Raw genomic sequence first — 22,904 nt, 5'->3', positions numbered from 1 at the left:
TATATTTTTCATTTGGTAAGAAGCAGCATATTTTTACTGACAGAAATATTTACAGCTAATAAGACCAATATTTCTACGTGTCACATGTCCACGTGTCAGGGGAATGCAGACAACTTTGATGCCGGAGCTTCCTGACAATGAGATTAAGTGCAGCGCAGGTGCAAAGACAAATTTGTCTTCACAAACGTTGCGCCTACGCTCCAGCTGTCTGGTAATGATTGGCTAGGCTCGCAGATGCGTTACAGGAATAAGCACATGGCAGAACGAGACAAGTAACACTCGAAAGTGAGGCAGGGACAAGAACATAAGGCGGCCAATGAATGAACTGGGTTCGGAACAGTAAATACTAATGAGACTTGAGGACATATAGGCAGCCAATGAATGAATGCAGATGTGACAAAGGGACATACGACCTACCAATCAACGTGAGCGACCCAGGGGTTTAGGACACAAACTTATGTCCTAAATGGTAAACGTCTAATGAGACTTACTTATGGTACTTAAAGTGAAGAAGATATTACTACCAACGATATTTTGGAAAATAATAAATGTTCGTTTGCCCAATGGAAAATCGAATTGTCCAGTGAGATGGGAATTTATTGGCTATGAATGTTAGGGTGCTTAACGCTGATTGGTCGTTCAGTTCATGCACAAAAAAAGAATTCTAATTACATTTTGTTAGATTAGGAATCTGTTAATCACAGTTTCGTACTTGGTAAAATTCGCTCCGTCCGATGCTGATTTGGCGTTATAATTGAAATTGATCGACTATGTCCGTCGGGATTTTCAAATTGATGTAGACATTTTCATCGGAAATGCTTATGTTTGTTATGGGGATTTGTAATAAGACTTAAAGTTGTTGTAGCGTTAGCATTAGAGCAATATTTACAATGAAGAATATCTTTGAAAATACCGCTGAAAAGTAGTTTTAAGTTGATGTATGGCTGTACACGGTTACGTGGATACTGCTTTGAGAACAACATCGTCTACCTTATGAGCAGCTAACGAATTATTTGTTCAGGGCGATGCACGTCCACATTGGTGATCGGTAGAACAAATTAATGAAGGGGATTAGGGAGGGTAAATAATAGAAATGGACGTTTTTCTTCGAAATACTATACTGAGATAGCTAGGGTAAAGTAATAGGCACACACACAACACAGGTAAGGCTAGTATAATAACAAATATTTATACATGACATTAATTGACCATAACTTCTACACGAATATTATTTGAAATACCCCGTGCTCGAACAGGTGACTGTCAACGCAATGACGTCACCAGTCCATGTATGGACTAGAACATGACGGCGGAATCTTTTCTCTTAAAATTTGGACAGCTGCGCAACGAAGACAACGGCCTCATTGGGCAAGGAACGAGTTTGTATGTCAATGTGCCTAACGCTGATTTGTTGACCCTTTCAAGAAGAGACTTCCAGCAAAGAATAAGCTTATTGAGATCGGGATGTTTTCTCAATACGTTAGCTTGATATAGTACGACTCTACAGATGTTGAAAAGAAGCCTAAATTTGAACTTAATTGCACACTACCTTGGCAATCCAAAAATGAAAAGTAGACATCCGTGAGAACGATGTTTTGGATAACAACGGCTGTTTGTTTTCTTGCCGAAAATGGAACTTTATGACACGTAAATTGACTGGCTGCGAGCTCCTGGTTTCCGCTGATTTCTCGTATCGCTCACGGGAGAACGAAATTTCCATTAAAGATCGATAATATGAGATGGAAAAACTTGACACTAATTCAAAGTGCAGTCACTGTAGATATAGTTACTAACTGCGATTAGTCGGACGCCTTACTTACAAAAGGCGCCTTACTTATCTTTATTATACATCTACCATCGAGAACGATAGAATTTTGCGTGCGCTAAAAAAGCCGTACGGAACGCCCGTTCCGTAACACGTACGGTTTCAAGGCGCCCCATCCCCTGCTGCTGTATGTGCGCGTTCACAGTTGAACGGTTTCAAGGGACCCATTGGACGAGAGCCAGAACATGTCTCGCGCGCGCTCGATACGTATTTACGGCGCCTTTCTGACAAAATGTGCTTTATATCTGACAAAACTCTTTTAGCAATACCCTGGGGAGTCATTTTAGCCAGCGCACTTCATGCGCGCGGTAGATGTCGCTTCGCGCTTTGTACGATGTTGTGTACACGGAGTGTGCCAATCTAACATTAATACGAAGTCTTCTATACGGAGGATTTTGTTTCTGTAAACTAGTCTCAAATTGTTGACATGTGTAATTCTTTTTATTGTGGTTGTTTTTCCATCTGCCGGGCTCGCGCTCGCTCACTTTACTGTAGTCGAGACCATGGCGATAACTCCGTATTGCAACATGTAGGTGCTTTTTCTTATCATCCACTTGCATGTTTATTGAGTATAATTCATGTACTTAAATGGCTAAATTAGCGATCGAGGAAGGTGATGAAACAAAAACACAAGTACATGTACTCTGCTTGCCATTGTGGTGATTCTGATACTCCCGCCACCGTGAGAGCGGACGACCTCATGTGACCTCCTGCCCTCTCCTCTACCCCGTAAGACTGCCTCTATGTGTTGATCGATGTATACACAGTGATTAATTGAGGTGCTCGGCGATTTTACGCAATCAATGAAATTTACTGTATTTTTTAACTATTATATGGCTATTTTTTTATGTTTGTGATTTTAGACTGCTCTAATTAAGATTTCGTTTGTGTGTTTTAACCACAGGCGCTCCTTAGCTGGGTAGTCTGCTAAGTAGATCGATTTTCGGATCGATCTATTGATCCCGGAGTCGATATGCCCGCCACTGCAACCTAAATACTCACAAGGTGTGCCACACAGTCACTCAAAAAACACACCATCCGATTGTCAACTGGCCGTGCGCTCGCACAAAACATTCAGAACTACACTCCCATATACTAGTTGGATCACAAATTTAACCATCTCCTCAAAACTCACGACGATGAATGTGTTACTCTCGTCATCTTGAAGAAATCGGCGTGTTTTGAGACCAAGCGCAGTGAAATGTGGCCTGCAGAACGATTCTACCATATGATGTAATTTATTCCACTACTGATTGGCTAATCAACGGCCAAAACAAAGGTCATGGCAAGACGTCACTGGTGAAGTATAGTTGAAAAACTATTTTTAATGTACTTTTTTTAAAGTACTTAATGTACTTTTTTTCTAGAAAAAAAGTACATTTAATGAACGTATGAAGTGTACAAGTTTTCGGACAGACAATATTTAGCATAATTGTGTAAACGTAGTAAGTGACTTACCGCGTAAAAACTTGACAGGTAAATAATGTCGTACGATGAAATATACTCGCTATTGTATTAAATAATGCCTGTGCGATTCTAATACAAACAAAATATGCAATGGAAACAATTATAAGTAATACTCACTGAACAAACTTAGCAAAGTTAGCCACACCGTACGATACAAGGTGCCGAAAGCAACACACACAGAGGCAGCCCGTGTCCGATATCTAGCGCTATACACGTCGAAATATAGTTGAGTCGTCCATGGATTAAAGATAACTAATTATCATGAAATATTCTTATATACAGATTTCTAAACACATCGAAATTAAAAATTGGTGGTTTTAAGTTTCAAATTATCAACACTTAGCTCCTAATCACATTCCAAACACGACGTCCGATTTCTGGGATTGCAGTCCGATTACTACACCATCGACATGGGGTCAAAACTTTGGCAACTTTGACCCCGAAATATCACTCCCGTCGTATCAACTGAGTTTGAGAATAACCACAATAAAGTTTCAAAAGGTATGGTAATAAGATTTCGTGTTGCTGGTCATTTACGAAACGACTTTAGGCGAAATTTACTACCCTGTCCGAATTCTGTCACACTGAGTGTATTTGATTGGCTACGAATGTCAGGGATGTCTAACGCTGATTTGTCGCGTCGTTCACTCTGGAACAAGATTTCAAATAATGATAGAAGACTGAAAATTTTAGCAATTATTCAAAGTACAGATGTGAAGTAGTATTAGTTTAACGCGGTAAGGGTGTTTTTACTTTCTTATTTAAAACTGGCTACGACCATCTGATATCGGGTACTTACAAAGTAAACGTTGGTGCCGCTGATGATAAGAAGAATATCCGTTTACTTACGCACCGAAGGATAGAACTTTCAAATGGAACAATATCATTAGCTTTGAACGTCGGCGTGATAAAAGTTATTCTGTATAACCTTATCACTAGAACAAGAACAACAATAATATTTCTTTGAAATATAATCTATTCAAAATACCGAAGTTGGTAAAGTACGACTCGACATTAAAAATTCGTTTAAAATTGAACTTGATTGGTAATACCGTAAGCAATCAAAGTGTAACTTTACTGAAACATATGTGAGAAGTTGTTTTTAGTAGAACAATAGCTGTCTATTCACTCGCAGAAGAATGGAACATTAAATGAGACGCGCAATTTGATTTGCTACTAACGTCAGGATGCCAAACGGCAGAAAAAAGAGACATGAGATTGAAAACGTTCACACTTATTCAAACTGCGATACATATTAAGTACGATAACTTGGATGCGGGAAAAGAGTTTTACTTTTTTTTAAACCGACCGGCATCGAGGGTACGTAAATTACAGTGGACATCTGTGTCGACGATGGTTACGAGAAAAAAACTGTTTGTTTATTCACCGAAAAGTGGAACTTCAGCGAGACGGAAATTGCTTGGCTCTGTGACGAACATCGAGATGCCTGACGCTCCTTTGTCGTTCTGTTCTAACGAAAGTGAAATTTCCAACAAATAATAAAAATAGTATGCAAAACTTTGAAAAAACCTGTCATTCAAAGTATTATAGATATGTAAAGAACTATTTAGTCAGACTCGGTAAGGGAACTATATTCTTTCAATCTGATTGGTTACGAGCTTGGTAATCTGGGCCGGGGATGCCTTACGCTGATTTGCAGTAGGCCTACCGCTCTATGTGAACGAGATTCTATTGATGAAATGAGATCGAAACAAGCTACTTTTTATTCAAAGTACCGAAGGTATGTAGAGTACTATTAGTCGGGAAAGGCACTTATTTTTTTTGAAACTGATTGGGTTCGACCGATGGCCTCGTACATTCAAAGAAGACTTTTGTGTCAACGGTGGTTAAGAATAGTTATTTGTGTCACGTTTGTTACGGGTGTTTCACTCGCTCGAAGTCTAAATAGCTGAGAAATACTACTGGGAATCTACAACGTGTGGAGCGGTCGCAGTCAGAAAAATGTAACAACTTAGCCGGCTATTGAACCACTCTTTTTGAGAGTGGGGATTTAGCCGTGCGGTTCTGTCTGCTGCCTCTCCGCTAGGCGACTGATGCCGTATGTTGTGGGTTCGAACCCGATTGAAAACTAGCCGTATTTTCTACCCTTGGTTGATAGTTCTGCTGGTGGACAGAATTGTCCCCGAGACTACTCGTTCGCCAAGTTTAGCGTTGTATTCATTGCTTCGCTTCGATAAAGTTTGTGTGTGCGATGTGTGATAGTGATAGTGAGCGTATGTGCGTGAGTGCTTTACGAACTCTACAACGTGTGGAGCGGTCGCAGTCAGAAAAATGTAACAACTTAGCCGGCTATTGAACCACTCTTTTTGAGAGTGGGGATTTAGCCGTGCGGTTCTGTCTGCTGCCTCTCCGCTAGGCGACTGATGCCGTATGTTGTTGGTTCGAAACCGATTGAAAACTAGCCGTATTCACACAAATCCGAATAGTTGTTTACAGAGCCAGTCGAGTGACAACACAACGCCTTGAGATAACTTGGCATCATTCGCCACTTTATAATAATGATGCACATCTCATCAACTTCATCTGTACCGAGCTAGTGGCATGGCGTCTTGTACGCTGACCAGAAACTGTTGTAAACCATCATTCACGCTGGAGGCTTCCAGCATCTGTTTTTTTTTCTGCCAGTTTCTGTCATACGAACAGACCTGACAACCTCGGCATCATTTTTATCAAGAGAAATTTATATCCGCGATGTATGTACCAATGTACCAAATATTGGACATCTGCAGAGAAAAATTGTCTAAATCTTGCAAAATACTTCAAAATCACCATTCAAAAATTAAAAGAACTCAACAGAAACGTTACATTTGTGAGTGTTATGGAAAAATTTCCAAAAATAGGGAGATTAGCTGACTGGTACTCATTCAGTGCTCAGTAAAATATTCTTGCAGTTCACCGTGACTTACTTTTCTATCAGTTCCGTATTCTGTCTTTGAATTAAAGAAAATCCATAAGGGAAACAGGAATTGATTGAATTACCTTGCAAATGGGCCTCTTGTTAACAAAAATACTAGGAATGTACAGTGAGCGAGCAAGCGATTTGCAGAACACGCTAAAAAGAGGAACCGAGAAGCTAACTGTGCATAAAGTTAAATGACAGTATTTTGAGAAACAGGAACCCCGATAGTCTTATGTCGAACACAAACAAGCACATCCATTAGACGCAAAGTGTAAACGATGAGATGTGATGATAAAGTTAACGAAGGCAATAAGAAAACATACATATGTCAATCCATTTATTCCATGAACAATACCAAATTCTAACTCGACTGTATGCAGGAGCTATATAAGTGAATATAATGATAACACATATTGATGTCGCAAATACAGCGATCTGATTGGTCAAGACGTGAAAATAACTATGCTATATTCGTGATATAGCAAGGTTGGAACACGCACAAGCTTTCAGCTATAGAAAAGTCCCTTTTTTGACGTTTCACACCAGAATTTCAAAACTGTTATGATAAAATAGCAATAAACCACCTCAGCAAAGTGTATATACCAGTTCACTCCATCCATACACTCGCCATTGCTCGTGCATGCATGCCGTGAACTGGTCAAAATCCGTGGTATATCATCGCTGGGTTAATGAATAATCATAGAGCTACGTCACAGCATTCGATTTTGCGTGGGCCTTCAGGAAAAGTGTACTTGATTGGGTCGACAGACTTCACATTTCTGCAGGGCAGGTTACATCCACTGCAAGTCCGTGTCCAGGTAAGTTCATATGTTAAAATGATACAATGATCATCTGTGATCATTATATCATGATCAATGATACTCACTGACAAACACCATAAATTAAATTCGATGTTCAAGCTCAGCTCTATTAATCGTCGGATTCGGTGTGTTGAGCAAATACTATTCCGCAATGTGCCATTGCCACTTTTACGAGCACTATCTTCGTTTAAAAAAATGTTGTATGGTGAAGCTGCCGGAGTCATAAAAAATAAGTTTTGTATTGTATTGTATTATTGAGGCAATTATGCAAAGCATCTTCCTTAGGTAGTAACGGCTCGGGATTAATGTGTTAAAATGATCGTGATTTACCAGACTGAGTGCTGAAACAGACTCCTCAACTGGTGTAGAAATGTTAAGGTTTGAAAAACTGCACAGAGATAACAGAAAGTTGGCGTTATTACAAATTAAAACCTTGAAAAGATTAAATACATAAATATTATCGAAAAGCAGGGTCAGCCTGTTTTGTCCCACATATGAAGTAAGGACAGACTAATATTTTTGGTTATGTCAGTGCGTGCGTGCGTGCGTCCATGCGTCGGTAAGCTTTTATCGGAGGTGTTGGCCCACTCTGTGTCAAGGTTTGACAAGAACGTAACCATACGTCATACACAGAAAATATGGATTTGTTTTGCGGTACAATATGTGGCCTGATATTTTTTCTGTCTAAAGCTATAATTAAACATTCTTGGGTCGATTTGTTTCAAATTTTGCAAAGAGACATTACCTTCTATTGTACATTCTAGTGTTGAATTGTTTTGCCATAAGATCCAATACCATCTCCAAGCGGCCACTTTGTTATATTATTTCATGTCTAGAGCCCTATCTAAAGCATGCCTGCATGAGTCGATGAGTTGGTAAAGGGACAAAACTATATGTCATACATGGGCATACGTGTTTTTCGATAATGAGGCTGTCAAGGAGCAAATTTGCTTTAACTTTCTCTTGTCTAGAGCCGTAACTTAGACATGCTGAACTGATTTGTTCTAAATTGGTACGATGAATGGCAATGAATGACAATGTAATATAACGTGTATGTGCATTTAATTTCTATCGCTATATATACCAATGAATACGGTCCGAGGGTTGGGGCATTTGGTACGAATTTTCTCAAGTTCATAATCAGCAGCAACGTTGGAACATATCTTATACGAATTGGTAGGACCCGTAAAATGACATACACTTGCATGTCAATTAATGTCACAATGATGATTTGTGTATTTAGAATGGGAAAATTGGTTATACGCTTTATGGTATCAGAGGTGTAACGACTAATTAGGGACCACCTACGATATGAGTAGTCTATATTTCTTCACATTTCATCGGCAGACAAATCTCTAAATGTGTTCAACAAGTGCGTGAATTCTATAAGCAAGTAAAGTATTTTATCTTCTGACTAGCTTGGAGTCAGTCCTCTATTTTAGGTCACGCCCACCTAAATTTGCTGTGTCGCGCATTGATAAAGATATAATAGAAACGAAAGTTAGGCTAATAGGATTGACATGTGTATACAAATTTGTAGATGATACAGCCATAGATTTTATTTATTTTCTTCTGTCGTCAGACTTTGACTGTAATGGTTTAGCAAAAGAAAGAACTTAACCAAATAAATAACATTTCCCCATAAATATTGTTCAAAGTGGAGTTTTTAAAGTAACCTTCCTGTTACCCGATTTGCAAGAGGAACATTGGTATGCTTAAACTAAAATGGGGAACTGAACATTAAGTTATTCAAATTTTATGAGGGCCCTATATCACGTTTTACAGCCGCATCGTAGCTATATTGGTCATAACGAACCATTTATCCCAATAGCTAGCAACCTTATTTGTAATTGCACCTTGTAACCTACATACTGAGAAAAGGGTACTACTAAACCTGTCAAAACAAACGTCAACATAATATTTTTGTGAGGAGCAAAGATATCTTTTTGAACCGGCATTAATGTATAAGCTGTGATCAAAAATTAGTTAGACTGGGGTAACAAAATTGTAAGAGTCATCCAAATATTGCCAATGAGTCCCAAAAATATAAAATTGCTTCTTAGACACATAACACTTGTCAATTCCTCTGCGGTTGAATAATTTCGATGCAAACTTCCGTCCAAAGAATGTGTCATCACTAATGTATCAATCCTTATCATGGATTGGTGACTCATTAGTTCTGATGTACAATAATCTGCATTTCATATCAAATAAATTGTAAATAATTTGCAAAATCACGTCAGAATTATATTCAGTCTTTAAGTAGTCGGAACCTAAAGACATATTTAAAGTAGCAAGAAGTATCAGCGAGTAATAAAAAAACATGTCGACCATTTAGTGTGTTTGTAAATGTCCCTGAGCCTTGTATAAATTTGTTTACGGAAGTTATTCTTAATATCATAGTGATTTGAATTTTTAGTATTTAGGATAAGCTAACTTCTCTATACCAGGGCTTTGATTTTTGATTGATTGAAGTTTTGCTTTCATTAAGTTTTTTTATCAACAGGCTGAAAACATTTATCAGGTGGCTAGTTAAGGCAGCGACCGAAGGTCGCTGCGGCCGATGACCGAAGGTCATCGGCAGGGGGGAGAGCTCGAGAGGGGGGATGTGCCCCCCTCTCGAAGGGGGGTTTTAGGGGGTCTCCCCTAGAAAATTTTGAGATTTTATGGCTTTTTTACAGCTATTTTGTGGCTTTCCAGATGCTTTTCTATGCATTTTAGGAGCTAAATTTATTCAGCATTTTATCAAGTTTGATAGCTATTTTTGTGTAAAATCATTAAAACACAAACAGTGAAACAAAAATCCAAGGAGAGCAAGTACCAAAAAGCGACTGAGGAAGAGACCGCACACTGGTTTCGAAACATAGCGTCAAAGGATCACTGTCATTTGACAGCCAGGTTACGGCTACGTATCAAGAGCCACACATACACAAACAAACATAAACACAGAGAACGACACAAATAGTATAGGCGATGTGTGGAGCCGCTTTCCCTTTATTACATTTAATAAAAATAATATGAATCGAACAGTAAAAATTTTCTCATGTGATCAGTATAGTATACAACAACACCGGAGTAAAATTTGTTGAACCAAACTTAGAGTCGGAGACGCTGAAGCCACGCTTGAAAGTGGAGACTGTACAGCCACAGTCACCATGAGTACGGCATGAAACAAATTAGAAACGGGAAAAAAGTCCAACATTTTTTCAACCTCGTATTGAACGTTAAAAATATGAGTATTTTATGACTCATTCGACTCACTATTCAAGATAAAATACCGTTTAGCAAATTTGCTTTACCCTTGGTGATTGATCGTTTCTCTCGCTGCTCGATCGCCAGAAATGACTACATACGTTCTCCACCATATACTAGCCTCATCTCATGGCATTATACGGTTTCATTCAGTTGACTTCGTAAATCCGAGATTGCAACTACGTAAACGTCCGTATTCCATTGTAAATCCTTATCGTGGCATAAATTCTTGACTTTCAAGAAATTTGAAACAATTAAAAATTACCTCTTTTCTTTCCTCCCGACCCCCATAAATAAAACAAAGTCGTCGCCGGCCGCTAGAAATGGTAAAGGCAAACCAGTAGTACACATTATATTACCATGCCCTGCCCGTCGCATTTTGATTGGTCGAGCTGAACCACGTGACTGACCACAAATACACAGTAATGGTTCGTTTACATGCCCGTGAATATGAATAATAAGATTAACAACTCAAAGTATGGTAACTTTACAGCTCAAAAATAAATCATAATCGATCACAAAATAAAATGGAGCACTTGTAGGTCAAGTTGTGATACTTTTTTGAAAACATTTCCGGATTTGCCAATTTTTACAGCGCGCGTGACAGTGCGTCGCGTATTGCTCAGTTTCTGGGGCCCAGTTGTCGTTCGCTCCTGAAATTTTCGGAAATTTTTAACGGTTTTCTTGGGTTCGCTGATAATAATAAGGAATAACAGACTCCGCTCTGACCATTAACGTTTATTTGTGGGCGCGGGCTCGAGGAAAGCCAAATTAACGGGCTCGGCAAGCCTCGCCCGTTAATTTTTGGCTTTCCTCTCGCCCTTGCCCACAAATAAACGTTAATGGTCAGCGCGTCGCCCGTTATTTCTATAATAGAGGGATCACAGGATCCGACATTTGACGATAGTGGACAAAAACCAATCAGATGACGCGACGCATCAATGTCAATCGACTTGATTGGACAATTAGATCATAGCATTATCTGACTCTTGAGTGAAGCTTTCGTATGATGCGGAAGTAAGTTAGCGAGGCAAGTTCGCGGTATAGATTCATCCTTAATTGAAGGGTAGATCACATTTTCACATGTAACTTTTTATAATTCTGTGTAAAAGCCGATCATAAAGGGTAAAAGGAAGGATCGGTGTTTGATTTCAACCGGTGATCGTTCCGTTTTCTATGTAAACGCTGATAATAAGGGTGAAAGAAGTGATATCGATATATGTTTTCAACCGGCGATCCTCCGTTGTCAGGCGGCGAAAAATCGCCGCCTGACGGCTGTTAATGAAAGCCCTGCTATACAATGAACGATGAAAAAATGTATGGCATGCAAACATATTAAATACACTCCTATTTTGTTATTTGTTTTGATTCAGCTCAAATATCAACTCTGCCTTATACGAAATGGGCGGAACATTTCTGATCTCGCATTCTTTCGCGTTGTTCGAGACCATTATCCTGTTCAGTATTTCTACACTTGTCCTTCCTTCCAATGCAAACATCTATGAGGTTGCAATTTTCACTGACGTCAACTCAGCTGGATTCAACCATTTGACCGTACATAACGACACCGGTGATGTATACGTCGGTGGAGTGAATCAGGTGTATAGGTTGAATGCAGGCTTGGAACTGACAGCCAGTGTAACTACCGGACCGGAGTATGGTGATGATGAAGTATATGATACTTTCAACAAAATACTGAAAATAAATTACGATGATAGTGAACTTATAACCTGTGGTGGATATCAAGGTGTTTGCCAAAAACGTCATATTCACGATTTGTCAGTGACCTACGAAAATGGCGACCCAATCTTTGTTGTTGCAAATACGACAGATGAAACAACTGTTGGTTACGTGGCACCAAATCATCTTGGGAAACCAATGCTGTATGTTGGCTCAACAAGTACATCAGCAAATGCTGGTAGCCCGCTGGTGAGTGGCAGACAACTTCAAGGCAATCAGATATTTATGGTTATTGAAGACAGTAGGGGAACGACAAGAGTTGATGTAGCTTTATCGCTCATAAACACATTTCCAGTCAGCTATGTGGCTGGATTCAGCTACAGTGGTTACAGTTACTTTGTGACAACGCAAAAGTCATCAACATCAGGTTCGGAGTACATTTCCAAGCTTGTCCGTGTGTGTCAGAGGGCAGAGAGCAACTACTTCAATTCCTACACCGAAGTGACATTGAAGTGCAGAGATGATTCATACAACCTTGCTCAAGCAGCTTATCTCGCCAGACCTGGTCAGGATCTCACTCAGTCGTTGGCGTTGGATGACGATGAAGCCGAAGAAGTCCTGTTTGTTTCATTTGCTGTAGGAGCATATAATCCTCCAACACCTGCCAAACAGTCTGCAATATGTATGTACAAAATGAGTACAATTAAGAGAGCTTTTCAAGATGCAGTTGAAGGATGCATGGAAAGCGAAGGCCTACCAGCGTACTCTGCTTCATGGATGCAAGGTGCTACTTGTGTCGGGTGCTGCCGGTAAGTGCGTACTCTTGACATTTGTTTTTCCTTAACCATTCCATCAGAAATTTCAAACTTAATATTTCTAAGGCATGATCACTCAATGTTTGTCACCTCCTGTAACATTAACAACGTGACAACGATGTTCGTGAATTTCGTGATTAAGGCTGAGCTGATAAATCTTAAAGAATCATTAATTTCGAATGATGATTTCAGTTTATGCCACGATGTTGTTTTGATAATTTTTTGCGCTACCGATATTTACACCTCTCATAGTTTTTCAATACTCATCGTGTGAAATTTTTCATGCGCGTTTTATCATCGGCCAATGCCATTTAGACGTTACTAAGAATAATAAAAATACATGACGGCAAAGCGATATGGCAATAGCATAATATATATGATGTATGGTCAAATATTGACATGGATATTTGAGCACGTGTGCTCCCTTAGGCTGCGTTCACAAATAATGACGAGGAAAGGGGGCTGGAGGAATCGCGATTTATATCTTTTTTTTTCAGAGGCCCTCAATATCCCCTAAAATATATAATTCCCCATCTATATGATCAAAATTTTTCGAATAGCCGCATATTTATAAGGGATGCACGAGTATAGAAGAACATGTATTGCGCAGTTCTGCTCTTAGATGTTGGACACCACCTTTTGTTGACGCACACATACATGTTCTTTAGTGGTTATAGAAATAGCGGAAATTGGTAGTTTGTAGAGCAATATTCCTAAGTCAAGTTCTGAAATTGATTAAATGCATCAATGGGTTTTGGATTTATCAGTCTTAGCCGACTTGTGGTAATCCAAATCTGGTCGAGTCAATGGAACCGCTGAAGAGCACCGATAATGACGATAATCAGAGAACATGTAAATTGTCAATTCCTGGCTACACTATGCAAAATAGTGGAAAACTGAGCACAGTAATCTATGCCTGAAATATTTTTATAAAAAGCACACAAGATATATGACCTAGATGCTGCTTATGTAAGTTTATAAAATTGACAATACTGGGGGTTGAAATCTTCCATTGAATAAAACTTTTAAATCTCCGAAATTTTTGGTGTTATAATGGCAAATTTGGTGAAAAAAAATTCCATTTATTCACACAATTTTTCATTTAAATTAGAATCTTTACTATTCAAAGTTTTATTTTTGTGTTATTAAACTATAATAATGTAAACATTGCATTCACTTTTTTTATTAACTCCAATCTCTTGTATACACCATATACATTTTGTTCTTGAAGTATTCTATTCTTGTTCTACTCTCTACAGCATGTTGAACTGCCCAGTATTCAGCACCACAGCCTGTGTATGTGTACTGTGCATTTGTATCATTGACAAATGGCTTTCAGTCTGGGCTCTAATTCAATTATCACCAATAGTGTTTCCATATACAGACTTTGTCGACAAACTGAATATTGTGTCTCAACATGCTGTAGGGAGATAGCAAGAAACTGTATTTGATATATTGCACTGATATATTTAAAATATTATCAACAGTTGCAGCTTGTGCCCCCTTAAAAGGCAATGTGTTGTCTTTCTTATAAAAATTCCATGGAATTCATACATTTTTAGATTTGTTCAAAATAAAAATCATGAAATGCTACAAAATGTTTTAGATTTGGTTAATCATTACTAACATTAGAACCATTGGATGACATAAAAATGTTATTCATTTTTCATTGAATTAAAAAAAATTTTCAGCCCCCTTCCACTATAAGTGAAGCAAAACTTTCAAGTCCCCGCCTCTACTACCCCCTGAATTTTCAAACTGCCCCGAATTCCTCCAGCCCCCCACAGTATTTGCAAATGCAACCTTATTTTACAGGTATCGCAAGGGGTTGACAAACTAGTAGCAAAGCGCCTAATCATTATAAAGAGGGATTACACGTACTTTTGCAATTAATTTAATTTATACAAATGTAGTTGTAAAATATCACAAATCTTGACTTACGACTGTTTGCTTGTTAGCTGACATAGAAATCGCAGGACCTTACCGATTTGATCAGGTCAAGATAAACTGCAAATTATCTTTCGAAAGATACCGTTGTTCACAAGTATTTTTTTCTAGAGTGCTCTGAAGACAAAAAATTACTCTAAGGATATAATCGTATACACCCTACGAGACTTTACTTTTCAACTTTCAGTTCGATAGGGGAGTTCACGAATGCCATGCATTGACATTATATCGATATGCAAATGGGATGGACGATCAATATGGATATGCAGTGGAAGACTATTCAGATACTCTAGTGACGTCAATAGCTGTCACAACTGTAGAACAACACACTGTTGGCTTCCTGGGTACTGACACGGGGAGAGTTCTCAAGGTTTGGAGTCACTTCATGCTTGTCAGTGCCAGTGAAATGGTCAGAACGTTACTCGTTTTGCCATTTTGACGGTATTACATAGAGTACCGTTAAAATTAACGTTACCGTTAATATGATTACCATGTCGAAAAATTAACGTTTCTAATGCTATTTAAAGCACAAACTACATTATGTCATCTATGTTTGAGTCAGAAAGCCGCTCCCGATTACTACAGTATAAAATTATGAGAAAACGGTTGAAATAATTCTAAATAGTATGAAGAAGGACATATCACGGATGCTGTTTTAAATCCAATCGTACGTTGATACTTAAAGATCTAGACATCATTAATTTGAAATATGCTGCCACATTTCATAATGCCAACAGCTGAACTTATGTAACTATTACACGTTAACAGGCTTCTCCAGTCTTCAACAAAATGGCATTAAATTGTTTCTTACCTAAACAAAGAGATTGGAATGCTTGAAAGGTCACAACGTATTGAAATTGAAATATTGAAGGTTTTAAACAATAAATACAAGAACAGGGGACAGAATGCAATGTCGCGCGGTTCTAACTTTCCTATGTACATGTACTTTGACGGCGTTTCTGCCTAAGAATTGAGTCACTAGCTAAATGTAGGCTAAAGTATTTTAAACAGAAAATTCAGTAATTATTCTGTCGGATTTGAACTCGCAGTCTATGATAGCTACTCGGTAAGATGAAGTCATATCATCCGTTTGAACACATACTAGGAACTTATAAATTTCTTTATAAAACTTCTATGTTTAAAGAGTTTAAATATTTATTTCCACAGGTTCATTTCATCAATTCGTCCTATGCAAATACCTATGAAATTATTGACTTCGAAGACACACGGAAAGTTCTTCCTGACACGATGTTTGATTCCACAGAAAAGCACTTCTATAGACTTTCTTCAAGCAGTGTGAGTATTGCGTAGGTTTTAAACTGGTCATTTCTATACGAGGCTCTGGAATAGCTGTCACCTTACACCATACAGTACATGGCTGTGTAACGTGTGCTTCACAATACTATAGAAATAACGGGCGACGCCCTGACCATTAACATTTATTTATTTGCAACGGGCGAGCCTAGCCAAACCCGTTAATTTTGGCTTTCCTCTCGCCGGCGCTCATAAATAAACGGTAATGGCTAGAGCGGAGTCTGTTATTTCTATTATATTATCAACGAACCCGAGGAAATTGTCTCATTTTCCACGTGAAAGACAATGGGCCCCAGAACTTGTCAGTGAGCGCGACGCACTGTCACGCCCGCTGTAAAAGTTTTGCAAACCGGAGATTTTGGAAAGAAAGTGTCTAAACTTGGCCCATAAGTGCTCCATTTAAATTTTGATTGATTATGATCTTTGTATAAATCATAATTTACGTTTTATCTGTAAAAGTACGATGTTTATGATATTATTCATATTCATGGGCATGTAAACGAACCATTACAGTGTATTTTGGGGTCAGTCACGTGGTTCAGCTCGACCAATTAAAATGCACCTGACAGGGCAAGGTAATATGATTTGTTATAATGTTTACTCAATTTTATAGTGTAATCTTTCAAAAGGCTCGATCACCTGACAATGTATCTCTCTTGCTTATAGGTATGTAAACGAAGGTCGAAGACTGCAGCCAGTTTATCACATGTATGCGTTGTTTGAGATCAATGGATCCTTACTGTGGATGGTGTATGTTTGGCAGCAGGTTTGCAATTACAATATACGGAATATACTAAATGTTATAAATATGTTCATGTGAATAGTTTTTACCTACAGTGTGTAACTTTTATTTAATCGAAGAAAGGCAATAATTAGATATTATTCCCTAATATTTTTCTTCGTTCAGCGAAGGAAAATACTCGTGACGTAATGACCGTGTCACCACTCGTCTTCGACTCGTGGTGACACGGTCATTACGTCACTCGTATTTTCCTTCGCTGAACGAAGAAAAAATATTAGGGAATAATATACTTATCACATGCACAAGCCAAGAATTCGTTATTTTTGATTTCATTTTGATTTCATTACATGACTTTTGATCGTGGGAGAAACATCGGCCGCCATGTTGTTTGTTTACATATTTACGAGCACACCGAAGATCGACAAAAAAAAAGGTCCGACGCACCAAAATTGATGACATAGACGCGGGTTGTCGTGACGTAGAACGACCAGAGAATAAATCCCGTATATTTTGTTCGGAGACGACAAACTTGGCTTGTGAATGTGATAAAAAGGGATGCCAGTTTTCTACGTGATGTATCGTTGCTCCGAGGCAGAATACGCTTATGAAACCACAGGGGGCTCGTACTCCTTGTTTATTTGTGTCTGTGTTTGTTTGTTTGTGTGTATGTGTTTGTGTTTGTTTATTTGTTATTTTAATAAAATAACAGCGAAAAGCTGTTTTGTTAATATTTGTCAATAAAGAGCAGTTTATTTATTTCTTTGTTTGTTTGTTTGTTTGTTTGTTGATATGAATAGGTTAGGGTTAGGCTTAAGTTAGGGTTAGGGTTAGGGTTAGAGTTAATCCTAATCCTAACCCTAACCCTAACTTAAGCCTAACCCTAACCCTAACTTAAGCCTAACCCTAACCCTAACCATCGGAAATACATATCAACAAACAACACACAACAAACAAACAAACAAACAAACAAACAAATAAATAAATAAACTGCGTCCTACTTAGGCCTACATGCATAAACAAATAAAAAAGAGGACATTAATACGACTGTAAAGAACGCTTGCCATTGTATGCCGTAATATTTCGAAATCGTTCAATGACGGCACATCGAATAATGTTGAGGAAAGCCTACATGGATTTTCAGAAATTAACATACATGGCTCGATAACGTCCGTCTTTAATGCTGTAGAGACAGCCAGAACCAGTGTCAAACGTGCGGCAAGTATCGTACTACATGTCGTCGGTAATTTGTTTCAGCTACTCTGAAACAGGTTTATATCTTTCAGGGTCAAAGTTCATATTTTAATACATGATCTTCCTATAACGAAAAGTGGAACGAAGCCTCGCCACTGACGATACATAACGTGTCCTTCAGAGATTGACATCATGATGTTGTGCGATTAAATATCATCTAAGGTTTCTACGCAATGAGCTCAGTTAACAGATTGCTGTGTGTATATCTTTATGTAGAATTTTGTGATAAAAACCCGGTGGTGGCAGTCTCGGAGCAGCCGGGTACGCACGCTCGTTAGAAATTTCGCGGAAAAGGGGGTGATTTTAGTCGGAAATCACGGAGACATCTAGGTCTGTGAAATCGAGAAAAAGGGGCACTTTTTCAGATCACCCTCCGAGAATAGGTCTGGTTCTCCTCCCAAGACGCTTTCTCACTCGAGAAATAAAACCCAGCAGCGGTCCCCCCAAGCCATGATCCAGAACCGTCCCGGGAGAACCGTACATCACATCGTGAAAGTGATTGTAACCCCTCAAATCAGTTCAATTAAAATTGAGTATGTTCTGGCTGTTTAGAAATCCAGTGGCCGCCCCTGTGATGGTTAACTTTGTTCTTGTGTTTTATGAATTGATACGCTGTATTACCGGGGGGGGGGGGGGGGAGATAGCTAATTCAACATCCAACAACAACCTCCTGTATGACTAGCAATATGGCGGTCCGATGGTAGAGATGTTCTGCGCGGGAGATGCAAAACCTGTGCAGAAATTGCATGGAATTTGTCAGTGAAAATGACAGTTTGAGATGCGGTTATTGTGGATGTGTACCTGGAGTACACACAGTGATTCCAGGAGTGATTCAAATGTTGGAAAGTGAGTTCTCCGAGTCAAGTAAGTCTTTTCAAAAACTTAGCGAAACGCATAAATTAATAAATGTGTACAGCTTGTTGCGGATCCGTAGCCCTACCACTCTCTTTGCTGGTTGTGTTGGGGGGACTCCAGAACCGTCCCGGGAGAACTGTACATCACATCGTGAAGGTGATGTAACTACTCTTTGCTGGTTGTAACTAACTCTTTGCTGGTTGTGTTGGGGGACTCCCCAACACAACCAGCAAAGGGAGTGGTAGGGCTACGGATCCGCAGCAAAATGTAGCTAGCTGTGCTGTTTGGTCCATAGTGGCTGTGATATCGCAGCGGCCCAGTGCTGTGGCGTCTATCGAATGCGCTCGGGCCAAGGTCTGTGGCGATGACCCTTGACCCGAGCGCATTCGATAGACGCCACAACACCACTGCGATATCACAGCTTGGTCCATAGCTACTAGCTTACGAGTTGTAAGGCATCGCTGGTCAACTCAAGTCAGAGAATCAACATGAGAATGCCTACCATTATTTCTAGTTGAACCAGTTGTCATTTTATAGATTGTACTAACACTTGCATGAGGTGTTTTGTAGTTGTAGTATTTCTCTTTGGGTTGGTTGTCATTTATTTGGTAGATTATCTGTTCAGGTTACTGTAATAAAAGTTGCATGTGGTGTTTTGTACTAAGAAGTATTTCTAGTTGAATTAACTGTTATTCAGTAGATGGTACCCGGTTTATTGTACTGACATTTACATGTAGTGTTTTGTAGTACATATAGTTGTATTAACAGTTGAGATTGCAGTATTAGATAGATAGATACATGAAAGCAGGAGAGTACTATTTATCCAATCTTTGCTGAAATTCAGTGAAAGAAATGGTTGTAGCTGGTGGCAAATTTCCCTTAGCTACAAGTGATTTTACTACAAAAGGATTTTTTTTGTTTTTGCAGCTACAGATGACGGATGATGTCTAATAACTCAAGAGCCATCAACTAATACAAGATCAAAATGGATCAGAAAAGTGATTGTATATGAGTGTGACTGATGAACATATGGTGAAGACAGAACATTGAACGATCACTGTATTTCAAGTTTTCATTATGTTACTAAGCATACATTGAACAAGGCCGTCTGTTACTATGCACATCAAACACAAAGTCAACCCATCCTAAGCTAGTGTATTATGTGTTCCTTTTTCACCAAGAGTCAGTACATTGCTTTGAAAGTGGTAAATAATGGTATTCAAATGTCTTGGCAAACATTTAGGTAAATCTCCAAGATATCGGAAAAAAGGGGTGTTTTTCGCAGTGATTTTCTCCCAGATTTTCCAAAAAAGGGGGTGTTTTTCAGAGAAAAATTCTGGGAAAAGGGGTACATTTCAAACTCTGCTAACGAGCGTGGGTACCCACCCGTCCAGAGACTGCCACCGCCGGGGATAAAAAGACCTAATTGCTGTGAGCGACGCTGAAGCCAGGAAGAGCATTGCTGAGATACAATTTATCAAACCTTATCAGGGAATATGAAGGACCAGATTTTAGTTTACCAAAATTCGATACGTGTTTAAAATGTGAATTAAAACAAATCTTCGTTAACCCTATCTGTCTATTTACTCTACACACGTGTTAGACATACCGTTATCGGAATCACTCAGTTGTTTGTTTGCAATGATTTTGACGTATAAAAGGAAAAAAAAACAAACACTAGTTGAAAGCTGTTGACAGTCTGCTAAATTTAAGCGTACGCCACCAGCTAAAAGACAAATATACTGATTTCGGACAATATGTGACATTATCGACAGTATCCGAGAGTGAACTCGTAGAACACAAACTCCTCTTCAACGTTAAATTATTGAACCCTTTTAACGCTATTTTCATTCAATAGTACTCAACATTTTCAGCGTAATGGTATTTTATCAAATGCGGCATAACTTTACGAGATCAATAATTTTATTTTTAGATTTATTACTTCTTACATTCGAAACATGTTCATTTGACGTTTAGCAGTTATCGACGAGTTTAAAGTAAGATAAGGAATAACACGCGCATGTTATCAGTATCATTGTTTTTCTTTCAATAAGCTATTATAAGATGTAATATATTGTGCGGCTTTCATTTTGAAGCATTCAAATCAGACAACAGCTATATGGAAGTAATCCTGATTCGCAACAACAACTCACATAATGCCAGTTCCTCTTTTATCTTAAGTTTTCACTGTTTTCTAGATGTTCGACAAACACAAGCTGCCAAGATTCTCATCCTTCATCAAGGTGGCTTCATCATTTCAACGATGACAACGAGTGTGTTGGAATGGCGATAGAATCAATAGATCCTGAAGATAGTATACCGATAAATGTGGTACATCCGGTAAGATAACGCACTGAAACATTACCGAAGCAAACATTACATTGGAACACTTACTTTACTATATGGCTAAAATTACTGTATACCCCTGAAACGTCGTGATCCTGAAGTCAAAACTAACGCTTGAGAATGCGCCTCGGGAACAGATATTCGGACTTCCGAAGGTTTACAATATTTACCTGGTCTACCATCTTGTGTTATCACTAAATATCAGTTGAATCTGATCATTGTCTTTGCGGGAGGCTCATTTTGAAGCCCTTGGGGTAAATACAGTTTCCATTGTCTTAGTTTTTTGACAATTGAAAATTAAATTTCTCCATACGGTTAACAGAGGGGTGGTGGTCATATTTATAGTAATTTCAAGTATCAGTAAATGTTAGGTACTTTGTTTCTCTAGTACCAATCTTTGCAAGGTGACCCTGGCTGTTATTCTTGAATTGATAAAGTAAGCTTCTGGCTGAAAAGTTCCCTTGGGAAAAGAATGAGCAAAAAATTAATTATTTCACTTTCGAGGCACGTACTAAAGACCACTGCAACAATTAAGTATTGACGGTGATATACGGGTGGTATTAGTCTAGACCCCATTTCTTCGCTTTGGCCTCCGTCCTGGAGGTACGGAGGCCAAAGCGAAGAAATAGGGTCTAGACTAGGGTGGTATTATCTCCTTGGTTCAGATCACAAAAATGATATCAAGCAATAAACTCGATTTTGAAGGTAACCTTGAACATCGAAGTACTAGATGATGATAATGGACGTCATTATACATGCAATTATAATGGCTACTCGACGGTTGCAGAAAGACATGAAAAGAGGTTAACCTGTGACACACCTCCCTAAAATATCGATCACATATACCAAATGACAAAGGTTAGTAATTATTTATTGTGCTACAATACTCATGATCAGTAAACAAATTTGTCCACGTAATAGAGGTTCCCAAGTGATTTCTTGGAGGGTAGGCGGGCAGGTCTTTTTTTTCTCTCGCATGAGCCAATGGTTGAGGAGCGACCGGGCAAGCATTTATAGCACTGTTTGTAATTATTTTGCTCGGCAAGCAACTTCGACGAAGCCAAGATGGCGCACAGTGAATAGATTCTGTTGTCTGCTTTGGTTAGCGACCGGCAGGGCAAATGTTTTGTCCTGCAAAGTGTTGTTCGAGATAGAGAATACATTTTAATTTCTCTTTCCCCGCTTTAGATTAAAAAGTTATCAGCCCATCCTTTCCCTGACTGCCAATGACAGAGGGACCCTCTCCTGCAAGGAAACCGCATTTAAAAAGTTTTAAATTGTTAGAAAATCACGCGTGAGGCAGTTTTCCGACCCTTTTTTAACTTCCCAAATACAAACAACATGGCAACGTTATCATGTGATAAATTACGAAAGAAAGCATAGTTTTAGAACAAGTATTGAAACTTTTGCCATTGACGATGTGTCAGTGTATCTATCAATGATCGATAATTGATACTCGATATCAACATAACATGCAAAGCTTTACAATAGTATTTCCATAAGACTTCAGATGTGAACTCCAAACCGAATATATCAACAAATTGCGTTTTAGATCACATCACCGAAGTACTGATTGCATCAAATATCACGACATTAGGAGATTATGCGGAAACAGATTTCCATTATTACAATTGCTCTGTACATAAATCGTAAGTAGTACAACCTATCT

At 38.7% G+C, this 22,904-nt stretch overlaps 1 protein-coding gene across 1 annotated transcript in view; it reads left to right on the top strand.

Annotated features, from left to right (window-relative positions):
* Nucleotides 1–6,984: 6,984 nt before the first annotated feature.
* The window catches only part of LOC139134270 (plexin A3-like), a 31,484-nt gene continuing 15,564 nt past the window's right edge, over nt 6,985–22,904 (top strand). Inside the window, exons 1-8 of the mRNA XM_070701173.1 lie at nt 6,985–7,030; nt 11,659–12,774; nt 14,915–15,097; nt 15,895–16,023; nt 16,708–16,807; nt 21,088–21,229; nt 21,941–22,093; nt 22,788–22,884. Coding sequence (XP_070557274.1) covers nt 11,687–12,774; nt 14,915–14,948 — 1,122 coding nt within the window. The 5' untranslated portion in view covers nt 6,985–7,030; nt 11,659–11,686 and the 3' untranslated portion in view covers nt 14,949–15,097; nt 15,895–16,023; nt 16,708–16,807; ... (1 more) ...; nt 21,941–22,093; nt 22,788–22,884. The remainder of the gene's footprint in view (nt 7,031–11,658; nt 12,775–14,914; nt 15,098–15,894; nt 16,024–16,707; nt 16,808–21,087; nt 21,230–21,940; nt 22,094–22,787; nt 22,885–22,904) is intronic.

The sequence above is a fragment of the Ptychodera flava genome, chromosome 6, assembly GCF_041260155.1.
Source record: "Ptychodera flava strain L36383 chromosome 6, AS_Pfla_20210202, whole genome shotgun sequence".
Taxonomy (NCBI): Eukaryota; Metazoa; Hemichordata; class Enteropneusta; family Ptychoderidae; genus Ptychodera; species Ptychodera flava.
The sequence above is the reverse complement of the archived record's forward strand: the minus strand, read 5'-3'. Positions and strand labels throughout refer to the sequence as shown.